The 24,423-nt window shown below is 50.4% G+C and overlaps 1 protein-coding gene and 1 pseudogene across 2 annotated transcripts in view; one reads left to right on the plus strand and one right to left on the minus strand.

Moving 5' to 3' along the window:
- The window catches only part of LOC308610804 (centrosomal protein of 78 kDa-like), a 573,086-nt pseudogene that overhangs the window by 75,267 nt on the left and 473,396 nt on the right, over nucleotides 1-24,423 (minus strand). The window lies entirely within an intron of this gene.
- On the plus strand, nucleotides 235-8,553 carry LOC308610823 (BCL-6 corepressor-like; the record flags this gene model as incomplete). Its single annotated transcript, XM_081259826.1, has 5 exons — nucleotides 235-319; nucleotides 981-1,034; nucleotides 1,505-1,691; nucleotides 7,133-7,293; nucleotides 8,548-8,553. The coding sequence occupies exons 2-5, from the start codon at nucleotides 981-983 to the stop codon at nucleotides 8,551-8,553; spliced, it is 408 nt and encodes a 135-aa protein (XP_081115952.1). The 5' UTR covers nucleotides 235-319.

A 24,423-nucleotide genomic window follows, 5' to 3' on the forward strand; every position in this document is an offset into this window, starting at 1 on the left:
GACGCCGGTCTCGACTCCATTCCTGGAGCCGACCCTGGGGAGCGACGGCTCTGCGGTCACGTTCGGGAAAACCCAAGAGGATCCCAAACCATTTTGCGTGGGCAGTGCCCCACCGAGTGTGGACGTCACGCCCACCGACACCAAACACGGAGCTGACGAGGCAGGATCAACCGATGGCAAAGTTCTGAACCCGAAGCCATCTAAGCTGGCAAAGAGAATCACAAACTCCGCTGGTTACGTGGGTGACCGGTTCAAGTGTGTCGCTACCGGACTGTACGCAGACTCTAGTCAGCCTGGCCGGGACCAGCGGGCATTGCAGGTGAGCCCCCCCCCAATCCGAATTTCAGGAGCCTGACCAGTTGTCAGGTTTTTTTAATGTGTGAAGAGGAGGGGGCCGGGGGTATGATAGGGCAGGACACCGGGCTGATTGGGTTAATGAAGCTTAGGGTAATTGAAATGTTTGAAATGTGTCCAGTAAGGGGACGTAAGTGGATACTTGAAGTTATTCTGTAGATTTTAAGCGAACTCCACTCGAATGCTGATAACGGAAGTTTTAATTATTGCGAAGGATGTCTAAAAGACTGCGTGACATTTACCTATCAATCGCTTTGATTTCTCTGCCGTTACTGTACGTTAACAAATATACCTAAAAGCGCTGCTTAGAATGCCTTACGTGATACTTGGTGGAGGTGTGTAGCGGCCGCATGTCTGTGAGATTCGTGCAATTTTTTTTTCCACCCAAAAAACAAACAAATAAACAAAACAAAAAAACAAACCTTGCTTAAAGGGATAGAGTATGTATTTAACTTGCTAGTGAATGATAGATGTTGTATAGGAATTTCCTTAAGATATTTTACTTTTAATTAAAAGACAAATAAAGCCAAATTGTTTTGCAATGTTAAGAAAAAAATTGGTTTATGCTTATAAAAATGGATGAAGTTATCTAAATGATGCATTGAGTGCCCATTTTAATTACATAGATGGAAGGATTACAAGAGGACAGTATTTTATGTCTACCCGCTGCTTACTGTGAGGTCAGTTCTTCAAATTTTTATTACTAGAATCTTCCATAAACCTTTTGAGTTAAATTTCATTTCCAAATATACAAAGGGAAGTTTGTGGGCCATGGTCGTCTTTATTCACTGTGCATTTGTTTTCTTTTCTGTTGTGTTTTTGTTTCGTTTTCTTTGCGTTGTGTTTTTGTTTTGTTTTATTTACCTTCGAAAGAGAATGTCTGTCTCTATGCCACAGTGTATGTATGGCTATACATACACACCACATATATCTCTACATACATATGGCTTTACAAAGAAAGAGTGTGTGACTAGTTACACATAGACACTCTTACGTTTTATCGTTCAATTTTAAAATATCTCAGTTGTATCATAAATTGTGGTTGGTTTTGGGCAAACTTTTCTTTGAAGATACTTTCCTTTAAGGTAAGGGCAGTGAAATAGCTTTGGTGGTAAGGTGTGTCTTTTTTCCATCTCCGTTCTCTTTGTAGCGTGCAGTGATGCGCTTCTCAGAGTTGGAGATGAAAGAGCGAGAAGGTGGCCACCCCACGACCAAAGACTCCGAGGTGCGCAAATTCAGCCCCGCTGACTGGGAAAGGCTGAAAGGAAGTCAGGACAAAAAGCCAAAGTCGGTCGCCCCGGAGGAGGCCATTGCCGACCAGAACGACAGTGAGAGATGTAAGTGAACCCAGGCGGCTCGCGTGTGGTACCACGTCGGTGGGAACGGGGCGCTTCCGCTCCCAGTGCCGAGGGAGGTGAGAGGAAACAGTACGCTTCCGACGGCCCAGCGTCTGGGTGCTGGCTGTTCGGAGAACGGGCTGCTCTGGGCACCCTTCCCAGCTGTGGATTGCAAGGCTGGTTGTCCTTTGGAGCGTTGCGGCATCCAGGAGTGAAGCACCTATGAAATGCTGTTTCCTGGCACGCGTCTCCTTTTTCCGGAGCAATGCTAGTCCTGTAGTTAGTCATAGTCTGATACAGTAGAGCAGAGGAATGGCAGTGCAGGACCTCCGGCGTAGCAGGTATGTGTTCTGTTTTGTAGCAGGTACGGACACGGGTTTTTGGTAGCAGTGGAATGGCACTTGCAGCCAGAGCCAGACCCTCCAGAGTGACAGTCTCCTGTGGGAGGGGGTGGACAGTACTCGGATTCTCCCTCCAGAGGCAGAGGTTTCGTTCAAGTGCGATGAGGGCTGATGAAGGCCCCAGAGAGATGAGCATCATTGTGTTCTGTGGAGGCTCGTTTGCAGCCATGAGGAGCTGACACCACGCTCCCAGGCCGTGGGACCAACGAGGCCGTTCTTCCCACCAGACGGGTGTGTTCTGTTCTGGAGGCCGAACTGGAGAGAAAGCTCGTGTTGGCCTCGAGTCACACTCTGCGGTCCCCTCAGCTGCTCCCCCACTGGGGTTGACTTCGGGCTTGGCCCTCGAGACTTCCTGGGCTAATGAGATGCGTTGGCAGCAAGTGGAGGTCTTTCTCCCGCTTTCTTCCGTGTGCGTGCTTGTGGCTGTGGCCTGCAGCCTGCTCCGGACCCCAGAAACCTCACCGGTGATGGTGAGTGAGGGCACCTCGGTGAACGTCGAGGACAGGGTGGGCGTGCAATCCTTCTGAGACGGGACAGTCGGGGGTGGTGGGCACGTTTGGGAGGCCCAGGCCCTTGGACCCAGTCGTAGGGTCGGCGTTCGCCCGCACGCTTAGGTCGTGGGTGCCTGATGCAGTTCGGGAAAATTGTGGTCAGCCACAGCGTGTGCTTCTCTCTGCTGCTTGGAGCACTGCCCTCCCCCAGCTCATCTTTGGGGTCAGACAAAGGCCTGTGGCCACGGTTCTGGGTAAGCCACACCGGGACCGGTGTGTCCTACGTGGCTCCCGTAGAAGGGGATTTCTGGGGCTAGTCAGTGGCGGCCTTACCCGAGGGATGGGGCTCTCGATGTGCCTGGAGTAGACGATTCCGAGCTCCTCCCCCTCGGGATTGGAATGAAAAACGGAGGGTCCAGGCCACCCTGAAGCAGCAAGAAGGCCTCCCTCCTTGCCTGTGCTCACAGCTGACACGCAGCCCTTACCCTCCCGAGTGGCCTCATAACTCAGCTCTTGGGGAAGTTTCTCAGAGAGATGTGGTAAAAGTGGGCAACGCCAAGTTCACGGGTATGCACTTTTCTGAGGAGGGGATCTGCCTGTTGTGGGTGGACGGTGAGGGAGGCTGGAGGAAGGGAGCGGGCAGTTAACCTGCCTCGAGTCTTCTCGCCCTTTTCTCCAGCAACGTGGCCAAACCCAGGGTGGCCGCTGCCCTTCACGTCTCAGTGGCCTCACCTGCCCTTCTTCCCAGAGACGTTTGTGTGCGTCCTTCCCAGTCTTTCCTGCTGAGCGTGGAGACGAGAACTCGGTGTGGCTGATGGGGAGCAGGGTCTGAGCCCCAGATGATTCCGAAAGCCCCCTCCCCCCACCGCCTGCCTCCAATCTCAGACCGACCGACGGGTCTCTTCCTGGAGCACCCGGGACATGGCCCAGTGAGCCATGAATGGCCACCATGGGAGGGTAGGAGAAGGGTTGGGGAAGGTGAGGGGCTCCGTTTGAAAGGTTGGGGCAACGGAGGTGGGTTCCCCACCCACCCTCTGTCTTGTAGAGATGTGGGGTTTGTGAATACCTGGTCAGGAAAGGTCACCTGAAGGGGCCACTGTTCTTACTGCGGCCTCCACGTCCAAGGCCCAGCAGGTGTTCATTCCATTCAGCTGGATATGAATGGGCCTTCTTGTTCTTGGGCCATCACGTCTTGAGCTGATATGGGCTCAGGTCCTTCTCATGGGTGTCGGTGTGGCCGAGAGCCGAGCTGTGAGCACATGGGAGCTGGGGCGAGGATTTGGGTCGGCCAGGGGTCTCAGAGAGGGTCCAGGACACCTTCAAGATGCCTTCCCCCTTCTGAGGCAGCCCCTACCCATGGAGGGCCCAGGAGCTTCTAAGGTGATGGGTGCTGTTTGCGCGGCCCTGGTTGTCCTGGTGCGGGTGCATCTTGTTGCTAGGGGCTTGTTTAAAAAAGAAATTAACTTGAATACACAGTGGCTGAGATACTCATTTATTCTTTATGATCACATGGGTGGCTGAGTGAAATTTTATTTTGGAAGTTCACCAAATGAGTTTGGAGGTTCCTCTGACTTGGAAGTTCATCACTAGGAACCCTCAGTGGCATTTGAAGATGGGGCGGGGCAAGGAGGCATTGGTCCCTTCCTTCTCAAACTTGGAGTAACCATCTCCCTTGCGAACCACTTGGCTGGGACAGGCCTAGGTCCTGCTCAGTGGCAGTGCCTGGCCAGGAGCTGGAGGAAGGCTCAGTCAAGGGGCTTCATGAAACTTCTTTGCTCAGGGAACTTCTCTTCCAGCTGAGCACCTGCACGTTTGTAAACTACTTTGGAACAGAGATCCCCTGCACTCCTTGTGTAGCGGGTGTAACTTTGAACAAGGTTAGCCCTGACTGGAGGTGCTATTATAGTTAAGCTACAGAGAAGGGGATTTTAATCCTGGGGAGCCTTCCATCAACTCAGAACCCTCTCACTTGTTTAGGCCTCACTGGGCATGGCTCAACAGTGGTGAGGGTGCTTTGTTGCCACAGTGACTTGTAAATGTTGCTGTGGTGATGCTTCTGTGAGGTGATGCTATGGTACAACCATAATGAATTTGGGATATATGTGCTGTGAGTCATAGGACCATGCTGCAGGGACCACGTTCACATCTTGCTTAGACTGGGTGACCAAGGGCACATGGCTTCCCACTTTTAGAAGGGCCAAAAGTAGCAATGATGGCAAAGCCTGATGGTTAGGATCCCCGTGTATCTATTTACCTCCCCATCTCCTTTGCCCTCAAGGGTCATCCTCCTGTGGGTCGTGGTTAGAACAGTCTTTGAGAAGCTCCAAGTGACACGGAGCCTCTACCCCATAGGTGGTGGCCATGGGCATCTTGGGCAGTCGGGGTGGGTGTCCTTCAGGGTTATTACTGGCCTGGGTAAGGTCACACTAGCGTAAGGTCTTGGGGGGCCTTAGCTGAGGGGAATTGAGATCTTTGCCCTAAAAGGCTCCGGGGTTGGGGGAAGGGTGGATGGACCTAGTTTGGAAAAAGAAACTTTCAAGTTGGACATGGGGGTTCTTAAGGTAGCCCTTCCATTCCTCCATGGATCCCCTCCCACGGAGCTTTTAGGGAAGGCTGATTGGACCAGAGAAGTCCAATGGTGTAACCAGCAGGGCTCACCTCTTAAAATTTCCTACATTTCAGGCCTGAGATTCAGGCTGGTCTGAAAGTCTTGGCATCTTTTGGTTAAAGGGATTTTTCCAGCCTTTCTCTGTGCTGAGCCCGGCCCGTGATTATGAAGCCCAACCTGGAGGGAGGCTAGCAGTAACATTCCCACTTTACAAGTGAAGGGGGCCGAGTTGTAAAGCGGCGCCATTCCTGCCCGAGTGTTTAAGAGGGTCACAGAGCAGCCCGAGTGAGAGTTGCAGCACGCCGTCTTCACCGGGCCTGCGGTAGCCTGGGCTGCATCACCCGTAAGCACAGGCCAGGAGTTTGGGGTTTCTCCTGCTGCCATGGCAGGAGACCCTCGCGGTTGGGGTGATTCCACCATTCCGGCAAGAGTAGATGGGGATCTCTCCCACCTTGGGATACCCTTGGAGAAAAGCTAAGTGTGTTCCACCATTGAGAACACAGGTCAGGCTAGCCCAGGCCTGGGTGAGGTTCATCCCTACAACTGGCTGCCATTAAATGCTGGGAATGCCCCCCAAGACAGGCTGATCAGGGGACCAGCCTGCTGAGCAGAAGTGGGAGTGATACTTGAAGTGGTCTAGGGAGAGGAGGAGGAATGCGAGCAGCATGTGAGGGGTGTGTCCATGATTTCATCTAGAAAAACGGGCTGTGGGAGCTTAGCTCAGGTGTTAACGAAATACCAAACTCATACACCCACCCCCACCCCCGGCCGGTGATGGACACAGGGTCATCTTCGGGGAACTCTTTACCAGCACAGTGATCATTATGGAATTATTTGTGTGTTAGAAACAATGTGACTAGCAAAGCAGTTGAACTGTTTCTTTGGCTAGAGCAAAAGTGAGGAGTGATGTTAGGCTGGGGTGATTGGAGGAAAAGCCCCAAGTGGATGCTAGATTGAGCAGAGGGGGCAGGAGCAACACAGGCGGAGCTGAGGTGTGAGCAGTTCAGCCCTGCCCGCCGCACCCCCCCACCCCACCCCCACAAAGGGGGTTGGAGTCTTGTCTTTGAAATGTCCTTAGATGCTTGTTGCCTGGGAAGGAAGGCGTGGAGACGTGCCAGGTGGGTGACTGGTGTCACTGAGGGCCTTCTTCCTAGACAGGAAATAGGAGCAGCCCCTCGATGGCAGTGAAATGCTTTTCCCCCCACGGGTGTGGAAAGAGGACAGACGGACTTGTAGCAATCTGGTTGAGTTCTTTGAAATTGCCCTTGACCCTTGTGTGTGCACCAGGAAGCCTTTCCTTTCCCTTTGCCAGGCTCCTCTTGCCTTGGTCTCCCCAGCTTCCCAGCTTCCCAGCCTCCCACCATTCTTTCCCTACCCTTTTTCTTCACCCTCGCCCCTGCTGACCCAAGTGAACATTGGTGCTATGTCTGTGTAGATGGCAGTTGGGGGCTATTTGGTCTCTTGATGACATCAGCCTTTTTTGTTGACTAGCAGCTGTTTCCATAGTCATTTGTAGCTCTGCCCTGATTGGTTGGATCTTACTGTGAGGTCACTCACCCCCCCTTGTAGCTCTGCCCTGATTGGTTGGATCTTACTGTGAGGTCACTCACCCCCCCTTTAAAAGTAAGCCACCTTGGAGAGTTAAGCAGTTAGGGAGTGATCTCACATGCCTATAGACGGATGGTGTAGATGCCTCACCTTGACCCTTGAAGGATGGATTGTGAGTGGGCTACGCGCCTCATTTTCTGCTTTCTTTGCTGGTTGTGTTCAGCTGTCCTTCCTTTGGGACGTCTTTCTGAGGGTTTTGTGCTTCCGGCGTGTGAGGCCCCTGGTCTCCAAAGGGGGGTGGTCTGTTGGTAGCAGATTGCCTTGGGCGTGGGGGTCCTGCCTGCTCCTGGTGACCTTTGTTCCCTCCTTTCCGGGTTGTCTCCCCTCCCCTAGGGGAGTGTTTTGATGGAAGCAAACCTGACCGCTTTGAAGCCCCAGAAGACAGTGATCTTCCTGAGGACATGGACACGGAGCCCCCCAGAGAGTCCCCCGCCGACCAGGCGGCCCCGGACGCGTCACGCAGCCCCACCCTCCGGCTGAACAGAAAGCGCAAGGTGTCTGGCAATAGGAACCACACTGAGACCACTGTGCTCCCGGAGGACTCTCTGCTGAAAGCCAAGCGGAGACGGGTCTCCAAAGGTGAGCTCGGTTTGGCTTCGGGCCCGCAGGGCACCCTACGGAAGTCCTGGAGCGGAGCAGTGGAAAGTTCCAGTCCCACCCTGGATCCCTGGGGGGAGCCACTCACACCTCCCCACCCCCCACCCCCCCAAAGCCAGGTGGCGGGGCTGGAGCCCAAAGGTGGCCAAAGGCAAATAGGCCCCCTCCCGAGACTTGGTGACAAGTTCCAGCCAACACAGTGACCACACCCCTCCCCTCCCCCACCCCTGTTAGTGATGTGTAAGACAGTTTGTCCCCCCCCCCCCCGCCCCGGGGGGCTTCTTCATTAATTTGTAGTTATTTCTCCATTAGCTGACTGGCCTGAGAGGGAAATGACAAACAGTTCCTGTAACCACTTAGAAGAGCCACATTATAGTGAGCTGAGCAACCTGAGGTGTGCATTGAATTAACAGGGCTCCATCCCAGAAAGCAGCGCCGCTTGCTGCACCTTAGAGGACGGCGGGAGCAGAGAGCAAACCTGGCCGGCAGGGCAGGAAGGAAGTGACCCAGGCGGTTCAGCCTGCGGTCACCCCCCAGGGCAATAGCATCTCCGAAGAGAAACCTGGCAGGAAAAGGGCAGAGGCCAAAAGCAACAGCAGCTGGTTGGAGGAGTCCCTTAAATGCAGTGACAATGAACAAGGTACGCACGGGGCGGGGGGCGCTCCTGGAGGGTGGATCACCCGCCCTCTGTGGGAAACGGCCCTGGAGGGGACCTGAGCGCCATCCAAGTTGACAAGAGTAGCGTGTGGCGAGCGGGGAGTTTTCTTCCTGAGGTCCTTTCAGCCTGCACACTTCCTTATGGAATGGACAGTGAGGTGGGAGCTCGACTTCCTGGGCTGCTCCTCATCACCCAGCCCGCGGCTGGGCAGGAAGGGAAGTCTTGGGTGACCCCGGGCGCTTGTCAGTGCCCTCATTCCAGCCTCAGGCTGTCCCCAGTCGCCCTGTCCCGAGCACCCAGGCCCCCCACGGGTGGGGACGGGAGCGCACGAAGGGCTGGCTTCTGCCCTGTCTTGCGGCCCTTTGAAGCGACTTGCCATTTGGCGTTTCGTGGGTTAGCCTATTTGCCGGTTGAATGTGGGATGATTAAAATATTAGTGCTTTGAAAACATAATTGGTATATCTTTAAAAACTGAAGCTGCTCCAACGATCAGTGCTAACAATGGGCTTTTCTTTCCTCACCGGCTACAACTGTGTAACGCCCGCTGCTTCTCCCCCTGACAGATGTGCTGTGCATGGACGAAGAAATGGATCGGCAGCCTTCGCCCCTGCCGCAGCAATACACCGACAACAGCGAGAAACCATCTGGGAAGCGACCGTGCAAAACCAAGCATTTGATCCCTCAGGAGCCCAGGCGGGGCTTGCCGCTGCCAGGGGACTCCTAGGTGGACAATGCGGATGGCAAGGTACCTCTTGCCCCTGGCTCTCCCCCGTCCCCCGGGCCCGTGCAGGCACATCCCGCCTGCCTACTTCTCTGCTTCTGGGGACAAAGCTTTCCTTTTCCTGAACCCCTCCCCCCAAAACGTCCCTGCCCCTTCCTAGGGGACCTGTCTCCTGGGTGGCGGTGAAGTTTCCAGCTAGTAAAAATGCAACCCCTTCCTCGCGCCCCGCCTCCCCCAGACAGAGAGGAGGAAAAGTGCTTTCCTCCACTCAGGTTTGTAACTCAGGGAGGAGGCGAACCAGGCGGGTGGTGGAAGGACAGCCTGAAATGTGTGCGCTGCCTGGTTTCGTGATAGGTGACCGTCCGGAGATTTTGAAAGCGGCCTGAGCCCAGTTCCGACTATGATCTTTCGCCGGCCAAGCAGGACCAGAAGCCCTTGGACCATTTGCAGCAATTGTTACCAGCTTCCCACGCCTCGCAGCTGACATGGTCAAGCTCCCCTCCAGAGACCACCCAGTCCCGCCCGATGCCACCGGAAGCGCGGAGACTTATTGTCAATAAGAACGCGGGCGAGACCCTCCTACAGCAGGCCTCCCGGCTTGGCTACGAGGTGAGCATCCTTGTGGGTGCCCTGGATCAGGATCCGCTGGCTTCTGCTCCTTGGGTGGGGGACACACTGGCTGGGGATGGGGGGCGGGTCTCAGAGCCCAGCCCCCTCCACGTGGCGGGCTGGGCTGGGTGTTCCAGCAGGGTGTTTGCTTTGGCTCCCGCTCACACTGCGGGCTCTTTGGTGGCTTGTTCAGTCGTGGTGTGAAAAGAAAGGCAGGCCTCTCTGATGTTCCGTTCCCGTTCAGGCAGGTAGGCTGCTTCGGCCAGTCTGGCTCACTTATCTCTGATATAAAATCTGACCTAACCCAGGGCTTGGCGACCAGGGGAATTTTAATGAGCCCTTTTGGAATCTGAATAGCAAGAAAGAGAGTAGGAGAGTAGTTATTAGCTCTACTAACTTGTGCTGTTTGGGGCAGAGTGATGCCCCTGTGGGGTAGCGGGTGGGAAGTGTCTGTGCAGAGTAGGGATGGGAGTGGGGCAGACCTGAGCAGTCTCTTTCTGAGAGGGCACGGGAGCCGAGGGCTGATGGGCGGGGAGCAGGGGTTGAACCTTGCACAAAACTCCCTGTCCACACTGCTGTATCCCAACCCAGCACGGCTGATGACAGTGATGGCCTCTATTGCTAGAGCAACATAGAAAGATAGCTGATATCTGCCTAAGCCCGTGTGATCTGTAGTAACTCCTTTCACCCTGTTAACATCTTCACTTGGGAGTAACGTGTACTAGCCCACTCTCGGATGAGGAAACTGAGCCTCAGAGGGGTTAGCTGATACCCGTACAGGTAGCAATCCAGCAGTGCTCCACAGCCCACCACGCTCCTCAGCAAAACTGGCTCACACTGGAATTGCCCTTTTTACAGTTCAAAACCTCTGTAAGACAGATGACTCTCTCTGCCCTGTGCAGTTCCCCCACCATACTTGTCAGTAGCAATTGTGATGTAATAGCCCACAGGGCAAAGGCATTTTTCTGTGCTGGCATCAGCCCTCTGGGAGTTGAATGGTGACAGTAAAACGCGGTTCAGCAGGCTGAGCGTGGAGGTGTGGCTGAGCACTGGGGTGGCAGGGCCCAGGCTGGCCCGGAGCCCTGGCGCCCACACCCTCAGCCAGCTCTGTGCCCCTGTTCCCCGTCTCCCGTCGTGTCCCCCCACCCCGGTCCATAGTGCCGTGAGCCCTTGGAAGTGTGCCTGCCTTGGCCCTAAGGCATGACTGTGGGTGGGAAGTTGGAAGCACTAGGGCTATGCTTAGTTTGGGGGTGTTTTTTGTTGTTGTTGTGGGTTGAATGTGCTGTTGTTTCTATCTACACGTCTCTTGGAGACCTCTCCATTAGCTAGAGAGCACTTTCTGATAGTTAGCGCAGTTACTTGCAGGTGAAGTCCAAGGAGCACCCATTTGGTTTCCCAAGAGCTGAGAGCGGGCGCCTAGGAGGACAGAGCAGATGTTGCACATAGTGTTGAGCTAGACACCCCCGTGGTTGAGAAAATAGTCTCCTTGCTTCCAGCAAACGCTGGAGGTGGGGGGGAGACTCCTAACCCCAACTTTTGGGTTAGGGTTGAGAAAGTAGACTCCCGCTTCCAGCAAATGCTGGAGATGGGGGGGCGGGGTGCTGCTGCACCCGCCGTGGAGGGCGGGGCTCCGAGCCCCACCTGTGAACTTGGCATCATTTCCAGCAGCCTCCCTTTGGGACCAGAGACGTCAAAAGACCCTCGTTGGTCCTCTAAGACAGTTTCCATTTTGGTTTGGTGGCTCTGAGGCCTGGACCAAGGGGCACTTGATCCATCCTTTTTTAGGCTACCTGGCCTTTGATTGCACAGGAAGCCTTGGGAATGTTTAGGGTCGGATTTGTTTTTTTCTTCAAATGTAAATTTCAATATGTAGATTCCACACATCACCAGTGTTGATGCTGAACATTGTGACAAGTAGATGAACGCTTTCAACTTTGAATCCAACTTTCTGGGATTTCTCTGGGCAGAATTTTAAATGTTGGGATGATGGCGCAGTTGGGAGATGTGGCAGCTTCAACCTTTTCAAATTGAAGGACAGTTTGCTTAAGCAGATAAGGGTGTGGTTTGGGAGGGTTTTCCTGAAGTTTTGTCTTCAGCATTCTTGGTTATTTTCTTCTGCTTAGCCAAAGATACCATGTGCAGTATAAAGGCTGTCTGAGCTTTATGTCATGATAATCTGGTTCTGGAAGTTTAGAAACACACTCTGGCTTCAGATCCGCGTTAAATAGATCACTTGTGTGGCCAAAGACCTCAAACCTTTCCCTCCTGGGAAAAAGTCTTCTATTTCTTAGGCTAAAACGCCAGTGTGCAACCACATGCTTGTGCCTTTAGCGGTGATGGTTAAATTTTCTATGAATTGAATAAGTCATGTTTTTAAAAAAGTTAATGAGGCATTTAATTAACTAACAACGTCGGGCTTATGGCCTTTATGGTTACATTTTGCGGGTAATGGCATTCGGCTTATAGCCGCTGAACAGAGAGCTGTCCGACAAAAGCAGTTTGACTTTGCTCGGGAATGGCTGGGCTGCCCTTCAGACACTCCCGTTTATTTCTAGCGGAGAAAATAAACCAAGGAATGTGTTGCGTCGACAGACTCGTCCCGCCTCTTCACCTTTCAGTTAGAGAAAGTGCTGGTGGCGACGGTTGCCATCCATTTAGAGGCCATCACCCTCCTAGCTAGGAGAGTGTAGTTAGCCCACTTGACCCCCAACAGAGAAGGCCTGTGGGATGCTCGTCACAGCTGGATTGCATCCCTCTAACTGGGGCCCTTTTGGGCCTTTTGAATCTTCCCAGCTGACCAGGTACCAAAGACCTGAGTTATAGGTCTAGTACTTCATGTTAATTGAACTTGGGGTTTAATATCTCTGGGCCTCAGTTTCCAAGTGTTGAATGAGGATAGTACTACCTTCCTTTCCTGCTATCTCCTGGGTTCCTGTGGGTGACAGAAGATGTCCTCATCTGGGGAAATGAGAAGCACTGTGTAAATAGTGGTATCAACGTGGTTGAGTTAGGACAGCCCGTGGCAAAAAGTCTGACCTGGCCGTGGGGCTACTGCTGCCTTTGCTGCCATCTTCCAGGAGAAGAGAGTTGACTTACCCACCAGCTTGGACGGCCTTTCATTTCTAGGTACCCTTGAATCTGCCCTAGTAGTGATGAAGGTTTCCAGGTGAAGGCCATGATTGTCACAGCAAATAAACCCTGGGTTGAGTAAATTGATGTGTGCACAGCAGTTGGTGGCGTTCAGAACTGATCCCAGAGCCACGTGACAGGGCCTCTCCCTGGCTGGGGCACACAACTCATTAGCTTGCAGCCGTCCACTCAAGTCTGGCTAGTGAGGGCCTGCTAAAAGAGCAGCAGCTTCATGCGGTATCCTGGATACCAGGGCTCGGGGCAGGTGGCCTGGGAGCCCAGAGGATTGTGGGCTTTCTGGCAGGTTGGGATGTAAATGGAGAAACGCATTCGTGGGCGTGCCTTTTCTCTTCCTCCTCTTGTTTTGGAAGGGAGCTGCTGCAGTGACCTGAAGTAACAGGGCACCGATGGCCAGGTTTACCAGCATGCCCCATTGGTTTCACGTGGTAAGCAAATGGAACATTCTAGTTTGCTCCCAAGTGAGTGGTCACCTTTGATTGGCGTGTCCTCCAAAGGGCATAAAAGGTTTTACAGAACCCATCTCGCACTTATGGGCGGCTAGAATGACCCCCGTTTTACGTTTAACAGATGAGTTACCTGAGAGATGTCACAAGGAGGCCTGTTCTGACCCCATCCCATCCCCCCTTACCCAGCAGACCATGTGTTGGGCCACATGCATGTTCTGCCTACTCCCAGCTCTCAGAACCTGACGGCTCTCTGCTGGGCATGACTTACCCAGTATAAACAGTGTAACGTGTTTTCTGGTGGCATATGCTTTCGATGTGTCTGAAAACTTTCTTAAGGTAATAAAACATTGAATAAGTTCCTGCTCTGCTTACTGGGAGTGGTTCATATTAATATTTTAACAAGCCAAAAAAATAAGGTTAATAACAGTGATGCTAATGCACAGTGTTGACACAGAACATCTCCGGGGTGGGGGGTGGGGCGGTGAACGTTTTATTTGATTCTTGAAATGTGGAGGTTGCAGCCTGTGGTGTATCAGGTTCCTGTCATTAACTTGAGTAAATATGAAAATTTTAGACTGATTCTGCCCCGAGAGGGTGGAGTGAGGCAAAATAGAGGGTGGGGTTATTGGAGGCATTTTGTGTCATTCCTCGAGGATGGAGGGAGAGAGCTTCTCTTTAACTCTTCTTAACATACAGACAAGAGCATCTGAGGCCCAGGTTCTGATTGGGGATCTTAACAGGGGGCGCGAGGATGTAGCTGACCTGGGTGTCCCTGCTTCTCTAAGCTGGGGAATGTTCTCTGGCTGATTTAAGCTCTCTCTTTTTTTTTTTTGGTTTTTTTTTTTGTTTGTTTGTTTGTTTTTGTTTTGTTTTGTTTTTTTGCCTTGTTTTTTTTTTTTTGCACCCTTTAGGTGCAAGGTTAGGTTGTTTATTCGAGATGTTTCCTGTTTCTTAAGGTGGGATTGTATTGCTATAAACTTCCCTCTTAGAACTGCTTTTGCTGCTTCCCATAGGTTTTGGGTCGTCGTGTCTCCATTGTCATTTGTTTCTAGGTATTTTTTAATTTCCTCTTTGATTTCTTCGGTTATCACTTCGTTATTAAGTAGTGTATTGTTTAGCCTCCATGCGTTTGTATTTTTTACAGCTCTTTTCCTGTAATTGATATCTAGTCTCATAGCATTGTGGTCAGAAAAGATACTTGATACAATTTCAATTTTCTTAAATTTACCAAGGCTTGATTTGTGACCGAAGATATGATCTATCCTGGAGAATGTTCCATGAGCACTTGAGAAAAATGTGTATTGTGTTGTTTTTGGATGGAATGTCCTATAAATATCAATTAAGTCCATCTTGTTTAATGTATCATTTAAAGCTTGTGTTTCCTTATTTATTTTCATTTTGGATGATCTGTCCATTGGTGAAAGTGGGGTGTTAAAGTCCCCTACTATGATTGTGTTACCGTCGATTTCTCCTTTTATGGCTGTTAGTATTTGCCTTATGTATTGAGGTGCTCCTATGTTGGGTGCATAAATATTTACAATTGTTATATCTTCTTCTTGGATCGATCCCTTGATCATTATGTAGTGTCCTTCTTTGTCTCTTCTAGTAGTCTTTATTTTAAAGTCTATTTTGTCTGATATGAGACTTGCTACTCCAGCTTTCTTTTGGTTTCCATTTGCATGGAATATCTGTTTCCATCCCCTTACTTTCAGTCTGTATGTGTCTCTAGGTCTGAAGTGGGTCTCTTGTAGACAGCATATATATGGGTCTTGTTTTTGTATCCATTCAGCCAATCTGTGTCTTTTGGTGGGAGCATTTAGTCCATTTACATTTAAGGTAATTATCGATATGTATGTTCCTATTCCCATTTCCTTAATTGTTTTGGGTTCGTTATTGTAGGTCTTTTCCTTCTGTTGTGTTTCTTGCCTAGAGAAGTTCCTTTAGCATTTGTTGTAAAGCTGGTTTGGTGGTGGTGAACTCTCTCAGCTTTTGCTTGTCTGTAAACGTTTTAATTTCTCCATCAAATCTGAATGAGATCCTTGCTGGGTAGAGTAATCTTGGTTGCAGATTTTTCTCTTTCATCACTTTAATTATGTCCTGCCACTCCCTTCTGGCTTGTAGAGTTTCTGCTGAGAGATCAGCTGTTATCCTGACGGGGATTCCCTTGTGTGTTATTTGTTGTTTTTGCCTTGCTGCTTTTAATATGATTTCTTTGTGTTTAATTTTTGACAGTTTGATTAATATGTGTCTTGGCGTATTTCTCCTTGGATTTATTCTGTATGGGACTCTCTGTGCCTCCTGGACTTGATTAACTATTTCCTTTCCCATATTAGGGAAGTTTTCAACTATAATCTCTTCAAATATTTTCTCAGTCCCTTTCTTTTTCTCTTCTTCTTCTGGAACCCCTATAATTCGAATGTTGGTGCGTTTAATGTTGTCCCAGAGGTCTCTGAAACTGTCCTCTGTTCTTTTCATTCTTTTTTCTTTATTTTGCTCTGCAGCAGTTATTTCCACTATTTTATCTTCCACCTCACTTATCCGTTCTTCTGCCTCAGTTATTCTGCTATTGATCCCATCTAGAGTATTTTTTATTTCATGTATTGTGTTTTTAATCGATGCTTGATTCATCTTTAGTTCTTCTAGGTCCTTGTTAACTGTTTCTTGCATTTTGTCTATTCTATTTCCAAGATTTTGGATCTGGGAAATAGAATCTTGGATCATCTTTACCATCATTATTCTGAATTCTTTTTTTTTTTTTTTTTTTGCGTTACGCGGGCCTCTTACTGTTGTGGCCTCTCCCCTTGCGGAGCGCAGGCTCCGGACGCACAGGCTCAGCAGCCATGGCTCACGGGCCTAGCCGCTCCGCGGCATGTGGGATCCTCCCGGACCGGGGCACGAACCCGTGTCCCCTGCATCTGCAGGCGGACTCTCAACCACTGCGCCACCAGGGAAGCCCCCTGAATTCTTTTTCAGGTAGACTGCCTATTACCTCTTCATTTGTTAGGTCTGGTGGGTTTTTATCTTGCTCCTTCTCCTGCTGTGTGTTTTTCTGTCTTCTCATTTTGCTTATGTTACTGTGTTTGGGGTCTCCTTTTTGCAGGCTACAGGTTCGTAGTTCCCGTTGTTTTTGGTGTCTGTCCCCAGTGGCTAAGGTTGGTTTAGTGGGTTGTGTAGGCTTCCTGGTGGAGGGGACTAGTGCCTGTGTTCTGGTGGATGAGGCTGGATCTTGTCTTTCTGGTGGGCAGGTCCACGTCTGGTGGTGTGTTTTGGGGTGTCTGCGGACTTTTTATGATTTTAGGCCACCTCTCTGCTAATGGGTGGCGTTGTGTTCCTGTCTTGCTAGCTGTTTGGCATAGGGTGTCCAGCACTGTAGCTTGCTGGTCGTTGAGTGAAGCTGGGTGCTGGTGTTGAGATGGAGATCTCTGGAAGATTTTCGCCGTTTGATATTATGTGGAGCTGGGAGGTCTCTTGTGGACCAGTGTCCTGAAGTTGGCTCTCCCACCTCAGAGGCACAGCACTGACTCCTGGCTCCTCAATTTGGGATGATGTGTTGTCTATTCATGTATTCCACAGATGCAGGGTACATCAAGTTGATTGTGGAGCTTTAATCCGCTGCTTCTGAGGCTGCTGGGAGAGGTTTCCCTTTCTCTTCTTTGTTCTCACAGCTCCTGGGTCTCAGCTTTGGATTTGGCCCCGCCTCTGCGTGTAGGTCACCGGAGGGCGTCTGTTCTTCGCTTAGACAGGACAGGGTTAAAGGAGCAGCCTCTTTGGGGACTCTGGCTCACTCAGGCCGGGCGGGAGAGAGGGGCACAGAGTGCGGGGCGAGCCTGCAGCGGCAGAGTTCGGCGTGACGTTGCACCAGCCCGAGGCGCGCCGTGCGTTCTCCTAGGGAAGCCGTCTCTGGATCCCGGGACCCCGGCAGTGGCGGGCTGCACAGGCTCCCGGAAGGGCGGCGTGGACAGTGTCCTGCGCTCGCACACAGGCTTCTTGGTGGCGGCAGCAGCAGCCCCAGCGTCCCACGCCCGTCACTGGGCCCCGCGCTTTCAGTCGTGACTCGCGCCCGTCTGTGGAGCCCCTTTAAGCAGCGCTCTTAATCCCCTCTCCTCGCGCACCAGGAAACCAAGAGGGAAGAAAAAGTCTCTTGCCTCTTCGGCAGCTCCAGAGTTTTCCCGGACTCCCTGCCGGCTAGCTGTGGCACATTAGCCCCCTTCAGGCTGAGTTCTCGCCGCCAGCCCCAGTCCTCTCTCTGCGCTCTGACCGAAGCCCGAGCCTCAGCTTCCAGCGCTGCCTGCCCTGGCGGGCGAGCAGACAAGCCTCTCGGGCTGGTGAGTGCCGCTCGGCACCGATCCTCTGTGCGGGAATCTCTCCGCTTTGCCCTACCCAGGTATGTGGGGAGTTTCTTGCCTTTTGGGAGGTCTGGGGTCTTCTGCCAGCATTCAGTAGGTGTTCTGTAGGAGTTGTTCCACGTGTAGCTGTATTTCTGGTGTATCCGTGGGGAGGAAGGTGATCTCCGCGTCTTACTCTTCCGCCATCTTCCTCCGGGTCCAAAAGATAGGTTTTTTAAACGTGGTATTGAGATAAGTGGATAGCATTACATCTCCAGCATCTAGTCTAGTAGGTGTTCAATAATTCTGTGATGAATGACTGAAAAAACATATGGTAAGTCCAGAGCCCAGACTTCTGGTTCCACTGGTGCTGCCTTGTGTGACCTTGGACAGAGAATTACATTTCCACTGAGTCTCAGATACCACGTAGGAAGTGGGTCTCCAACAAGATGGTCACTAAGTGTTCATCCACTTTAGACTTCTAATCCCTCAGGCAGGGAGGGCCCGTGCCTTCCTCCTGGGTACTTGGGCGGTGCCGCCAGTTGTTTTGTTTTTAATCTCAGAGGTTTTCAGGGTAGTGCCAACAAATGCTAGGGCTAAGAGAGGCTCATGGCAAGCATTAAAAGCCACTTTATTTTTTAAGGAGGCTTACTATGGTTATTTGTAGTCGTTCAGATCAGGTCCCCTATTCAGTCTGGTGGCCTTTCCATGCAGTCAGTTGGGCTTCCAGCAGCCAGCTGGCTGGTTGGGGTCTTAGGGAGATGCAGCTCCAAACACTATCTGCATTGTCTCTGGAAAGGTTCTGAAGGGATGCCCACCCACCAGGTTCCAGAGCTAGGAGAAGGTTGGGCCAAATTTTGTGAGGGTATGGTTTCTGCTGCACAAAAATGAGATTCCTTTAATAAAAAGGAGGGAGGCTATTTTCCACTTAACCTTCATTCGTTCATTCAACAAACATGCCCACTATGCACCACTCGTTGCCAGGTGCCATGCTGGGCACAAGGAGGGAGATAGTGAGCAAAAGCCGCATGGTGCCCATTTTTCTGGAGCTTGTCTTCTCAACATCAGCGGTACTGATTTTTTGAGCCAGGTAACTCTTTGTTTGGGAGACTGCCCTATGCATCGTGGTGTGTTTAGCAGCATCCTTGTCCTCCACCCACTAGACGCCAGCAGCAATTATGACAACCACAAATGTGTCCAGGCATTGCTAAATGTCCTGGAGGGGGTAGGGTGGCCAGAGTCACCCCCGGTTGAGAACCACTGGCCTAAAGGGAAGACAGACGAGACGGTGGCCAAAGAACGGCACAAGTGATGCATCATTTCAAAGGCAGTCGTGCTCTGAAGGGGTAGGAGCACAGTCATAAAGAAAGCAGTTCACAGAGTCAGACTGGATTTAAAACCAACTCTCTTGGCATGGACATATATACACACACACGCTACCAAAGGTAAAATAGATAGCTAGTGGGAAGCAGCTGCATCGCACAGGGAGAGCAGGTCGTTGCTGTGTGTCTACCTAGAGGGGTGAGATAGGGAGGGTGGGAGGGAGACGCAAGAGGCAGGGGATATGGTGATATATGGATACGTATAGCTGATTCACTTTTTGATACAGCAGAAACTAACACACCATTGTAATGCAATTATACTCCAATAAAGATGTTAAAAAATTAACTCTCTCAAATTATTCTTTAGTAACTTTCCAGTTCTTCCATTATTGTTCGGGTTATTCTTCTGGATGTAGAAAATCATAATGGAATGCCAAGAGACTTTTTTCTTTTTTTTTATTTCAGCCTCAAAATGGCCTTTCCAGCCCAGGGTCCATCATGGCCACTGAGAAGTTATGGAAAACGGATGTGGCTGAGGCTTTAGATCTTAATGAAAAGCTGGTAGGTATACCCAGCATCAGTCCCCTCCTGTCCAAACCTGCGTGCCCTGCAGATAGTTTACACATCAACCTCACATACATGTTTAGTTGTTACAGTAGCTCCACGAGACCCATCTCCTATCCCAGCATGGGCTGGAAATTGCAGAGCCCAATTCCTTGAAAGACTGGGTAGTAAGAATGAATGTTTATATCTGTTGTCATTCCCCCCCCCCCAATTCTCAAAATGGCATAGTGTAAATGGATGCGGGGGAAAATGAAAGTCATACTAAAAGCCCCAAATGCACTCATTTGCAAAGCATGTGTTTCTTCTCTGCAACTGCAGAAAATGAATGAAACAGAATTAGACGTTTGCCTCCTCAAAGTGGCCACCAGCGGTCTTGGGCCAGGCCTCTTACCTGTGAAACGCTTTCTCGTAGTACTTGGATATGAGGAAAACCCTCGGGACTATGATGAACATCAAAGGTATGTCAGGTCACGTGTCCATGAAACACCCCTCCCCAAAAGAGAGGGAGAGAGTCCACCAGCTTCGACAAAGAGACCTCTACCTGGTGTTTGATAAGATCACCCTACTCAAGAACCAGCTGCAGAGGAAAGAAGAGCTTTTCAGACGATACGAGAAGGACATTGAACAGCTCAAGTATGGCCCGTGTCCCTGGCAGAAGGCCCAGGCCTCCATTCTCCAGGCTAAACCTCAGGGCAGCTGCAGACCCGTAGGGACCAGGACAAGAGGACAGAGGCCTGGGTGTGGAGGGGGGAGGCGGGATGGTGACTCAGGGCCTGATGGACCCAAGTCTCTGGGCAAGAAAGCAGCAGTTAAAGTACCCTACTGTTAAGGAATAAGGTGCACCTTTTATAAATGTGTCTGATGTTTCACCATGTGTGTGCTTTTCATAATTCCATCCTATTTTCAGTGGTATCCGTTCCCCCACCCTCTCTGGGAAATTGGGAGGGGCTGGTAGCATAACCGTTGCCCCCTTCATGCTGCACGTCCACAGCCAATGGGCTATTTATTCTGCCCTCTAGTCCCCACATCTTCAGCCTTCCCCCCACTTGTAAGGAAACCGCGAAGCCAGGCATATATGGAAGTGTTCTGAGGATCTCCCAGGTCGGGAGCATTGGTGGTGAGTGAGAAAGCTGAGGAGAAAAGAGACTTTGTCTCTCCCGTGTGCTCAGGCAGAGCAAAGTGTCGGTTCAGATGTACCAGTCACAGGTGGCAAAGCTGAAGGACGACATCTCCAAAGAGGCCGAAGAAAAGGTGCTGCTGAAGGAGGCCCTGGCGCACATGGAAGAGCGGCTGCACCAGGAGAAGAGGGTCACCAGGGCGATCAGGCAGCAGAAGGTGAGAGGTCCCTGCTCGGAGCAGAGCCTCTGAGGCTGCCCCTCAGCTCCCTTTAGAAACAGCCAACTGAGGTCCCAGTGGGATCCAGGCAGCACAGAATGCATTCGCTCATTGCAAAGGAAGGTGGCAGAATAGCTTTAGCGTTAGGCAGACTTAGGTTTAGACTCTTGTTCTGCCACTTACTGTGTGACTTCAGGCAGCTTTTTTTTTTTTAACATCTTTATTGGAGTATAATTGCTTTACAGTGTGGTGTTCGTTTCTGCTGTATAACAAAGTGAATCAGCTATATGCATACGTATATCCTCAGATCCCTCCCTCTTGTGTCTCCCTCCCGCCCTCCTTATCCCACCCTTCTAGATGGTCGCAAAGCATTGAGCTGATCTCCCTGTGCCATGCGGCTGCTTCCCACTAGCTATCTATTTTATGTTTCGTAGTGTATATATGTCCATGCCACTCTCTCACTTCGTCCCAGCTTACCCTTCCCCCTCCCCATGTCCTCAAGTCCATTCTCTACATCTGTGTCTTTATTCCTGGCATGCCCCTAGGTTCATCAGAACATTTTTTTTTTTAGATTCCATATATATGTGTCAGCTTATCCTCTCTGAGACTCATAGTCTAGCTTGCCTCTATGTTTTTAAACTTTCTTTTTTTTTAAGTTAATTTTTATTTTATATTGGAGTATAGTTGATTTACAGTGTTCTGTTAGTTTCAGGTGTACAGCAAAGTGATTCAGTTATACATACACATATATCTATTCTTTTTCAGATTCTTTTCCCATATAAGTTATTACAGAATATTGAGTAGAGTTCCCTGTGCTATACAGTAGGTCCTTGTTGATTACATATTTTATATATAATAGTGTGTATATGTTAATCCCAAACTCCTAATTTATCCCTCCCCACCACATTTCCACTTTGGTAACCATAACTTTGTTTTCAAAGCCTGTGAGTCTGTTTCTGTTTTATAAATAAGCACATTTGTATCATGTTTTTTAGATTCCACATATAAGTGATATCATATGATACTTGTCTTTGTCTGACTTACTTCACATAGTATGATAGTCTCTAGGTCCATCCATGTTGCTGCAAATGGCATTACTTCATTCTTTTTTACGGCTGAGTAGTATTCCACTGTATATTTGTACCACATCTTCTTTATCCACTCCTCCATCGACATTTAGGCTGCTTCCATGTCCTGGCTGTTGTGAACAGTGCTTTCTGAGACTCATAGTCTAGCTCGTCTGTATTTTTTTAACTTTTGATAATTCGTGTATTTTATCTTGTTCTTTCTATCCAGATAACTCTTTTTTCTACCAGTTGTATTGAGACATAATTGACACACAGCACTGTACTGAGCTTAAGGGTGTCCAGCATCATGATCTGACTTCCCTGCCTCCTGCAATGATGACCACAATCAGTTGAGTGAACAGCCCGAGTGTTTTTAAAGGCAGCGATTCTGATTTTCATTGCTCTGCCAGGTGCCAGGGATACACCGAGGAAGAAGCTCTCTGAGAATAAAGATTTGGGTTTGCTCTTCTGAGTAGCCAGAATAGTACTCCAGTCTTTCTGACTTGGGGCTGTGTATTTGTACACACATCCTTGCATGTATGTGTGTACATGTGAGTATGTGCTGTGGGTTGGCATGTGTGTGTATTTGTATGTGTGTGTTTGTTGCCTGCATGAGCTCTAAGGAGGCCAAGGTGATAGAAGGGTGCCCTTCTCCTCAACCAGGAGGTGATGGTCAGATAGTTCCTTGCAGAAGCCTGCCCTCCATCCTGCGAACCTTCCAGGCAATAAGTTTCCAGAGAGCAGGCTCTCTGGCTTAGAGCCCCAGAAATGAAAAGTGGCTGTCCTGCTCTGAGGGAGCCTGGATGCGGTGTTTCCAGTGCTCACTGCTGTGAATTAAACATCACAGGCCTTAGTCTCTGTGTGACATGGGGCTGCCTCAGGCAGAGGACAGTTTCCTTTCACACCAAGCAATGCCAGGGAGAGCTGGGCCAGTGACAGAGTTGTGACTTTCCCTTTGATGTGCCCTCTGGAGAGCTTACCCCTCCCCGAAGTGCCCACCCCCGCCCCCAGGTCTTGGCAGACTAGGTCCCAAAGCAGAGACACCAGACCACAGAATGGGACAGAGAAGGGCCCAAAAAAAAGCCATTGTCATGTACTGAAAACCTGAGGATTTACATAATGAGGTTTCACATGCTTTATTCCTGGGCTGCCTCATTCACACACAACGCAAGGGACGTGCCAGCCTGTTTGGCGCTGGACATCCCTCAGCCGAGAAGGGTCTGAAATGGCCAAGTTGAACCTGTGTCAGGGTCCCCAGAAGAGCTACAGCTAGTAGCTTTCAAATTCGTGGAATTCACAACTGGGGGAAAGACTTACCAAGGGGCAGGCACCTGCTCCACACCACACATGCTTCATCTCTCCCATCAACCCGCAAGGGATTCTGGCAAGTGTCGTCCCCTTAGAGAGAGGGGAAAGCTGAGTTGACAGAGGGTACCCTTCCCTGGCTACTAAGTGGCAGAAACAGGATTTCCTCCCCACCTGCTGCCCTCCCCCGCCCAGGTTCACTTTTCCACACCCCTTCCTTCTGTGTCTCCCTTACCAGGGTGGCCCCCTTGGATACCTCGCACCATTGCTCCTGGGGGTTTCACTCCAGGACTCAGGTTTGCATTTCAGGCTTGTTGTTAATATGTTGTCAGAAATCCCTGTTTGTCAGGAAGAAAACAATAATACATTTTAAGTTTTGCTGGATCCTAAAGGGCACTTGTGTACATCTGTCTTGGTATCCGTTCCTTCCAGGGAGTATATCTTCGTTGTCTTTAAGCAGAAATTAACAGAAAGTAGAATTCCTCTTTTCTAAGTTTTACACTTAGTATTTTCACAAGGAGCCTTAGTTTTTTAGCCTCCTGTATAAAACTTTGAAACTCTTCACCCGTTCACAGAGGTTGCACGGTTGAAGCACTGAGATGAAATTACACATCTTATGCTTCAGAATTGACCCCCCCCAAAAAAAAATGGAGTTTGTAGTTTTAATGTTTGACCATCTCTTCACCAAGCAGACCTTTCAAGAATCAAAAGTCCTATTTCCACACTAATATCTCTGGCTGTGAGAATGAGACTTGGTATAAGATGCTGGGCCTTCACAGCGAACTGGGCCTGTGGCTCTGTCCATGTGGCAGAGGGACGGGAACCGCGGCCCAGGCCGTGCTCACTCGAATCCACATCCCACATCACTCGAGAAGCCGGCAGTGTCTCTCAGAGTTCAGAGGCCAGATTTGGAGTCAAACAAATAGGGGTCAAGCCCCACCGCTGCCCCGAATGACCCTGAGTAAGTGGCTTGACCTCTGTATCGCAGGTTCCTCAACAAAAGCAACCAAAACTGTTAGGAAGGGGCCTCCTCCGTGGGGCAGTGTGAGGGTTAAATGGCAAAATGCCTGCAGTGCCTGACACATCGCAAGCCCCGTTTCTAAGGGGGAAGAATAGGCAGCTCATGGATGGGTGGGGATTCCTCTATTTCTTTCAGGGAGCTTCCTGCCAGCTGACGCCTTCCCCGGTCCTCCCAAAGCCGCCAGCTCTTATGGGACACGCTCTTCTCTTTGGTGAATACGACTAGGGCCACGGCCAAGAAAGGACCCAGATACCTTTTGTGAATGGGCTAAGGCTGGGATTTTCAAGAGGAAATTGTTAAATGCACAGAAGTTGCCACTTGGGAAGCACGCAAGCCCTTTCTTAGGGCTTGAAGTGTAAGAAAGGCTGAAGGGCACCGGCTGCTTCTGGCAGGAGAAGCCGCTCAGCTCTCCTGCCAATCAAATCTCCAGCCAATGAAGTCCTGTCTAGGGGGCATGACCACCGCTTTGTCTTGTGGTCTCAGCCAGGAAAACCCCCTAACCTT

This window comes from Mesoplodon bidens (assembly GCF_964165515.1).
Source record: "Mesoplodon bidens genome assembly, contig: HAP1_SCAFFOLD_126, whole genome shotgun sequence".
Lineage (NCBI taxonomy): Eukaryota > Metazoa > Chordata > Mammalia > Artiodactyla > Ziphiidae > Mesoplodon > Mesoplodon bidens.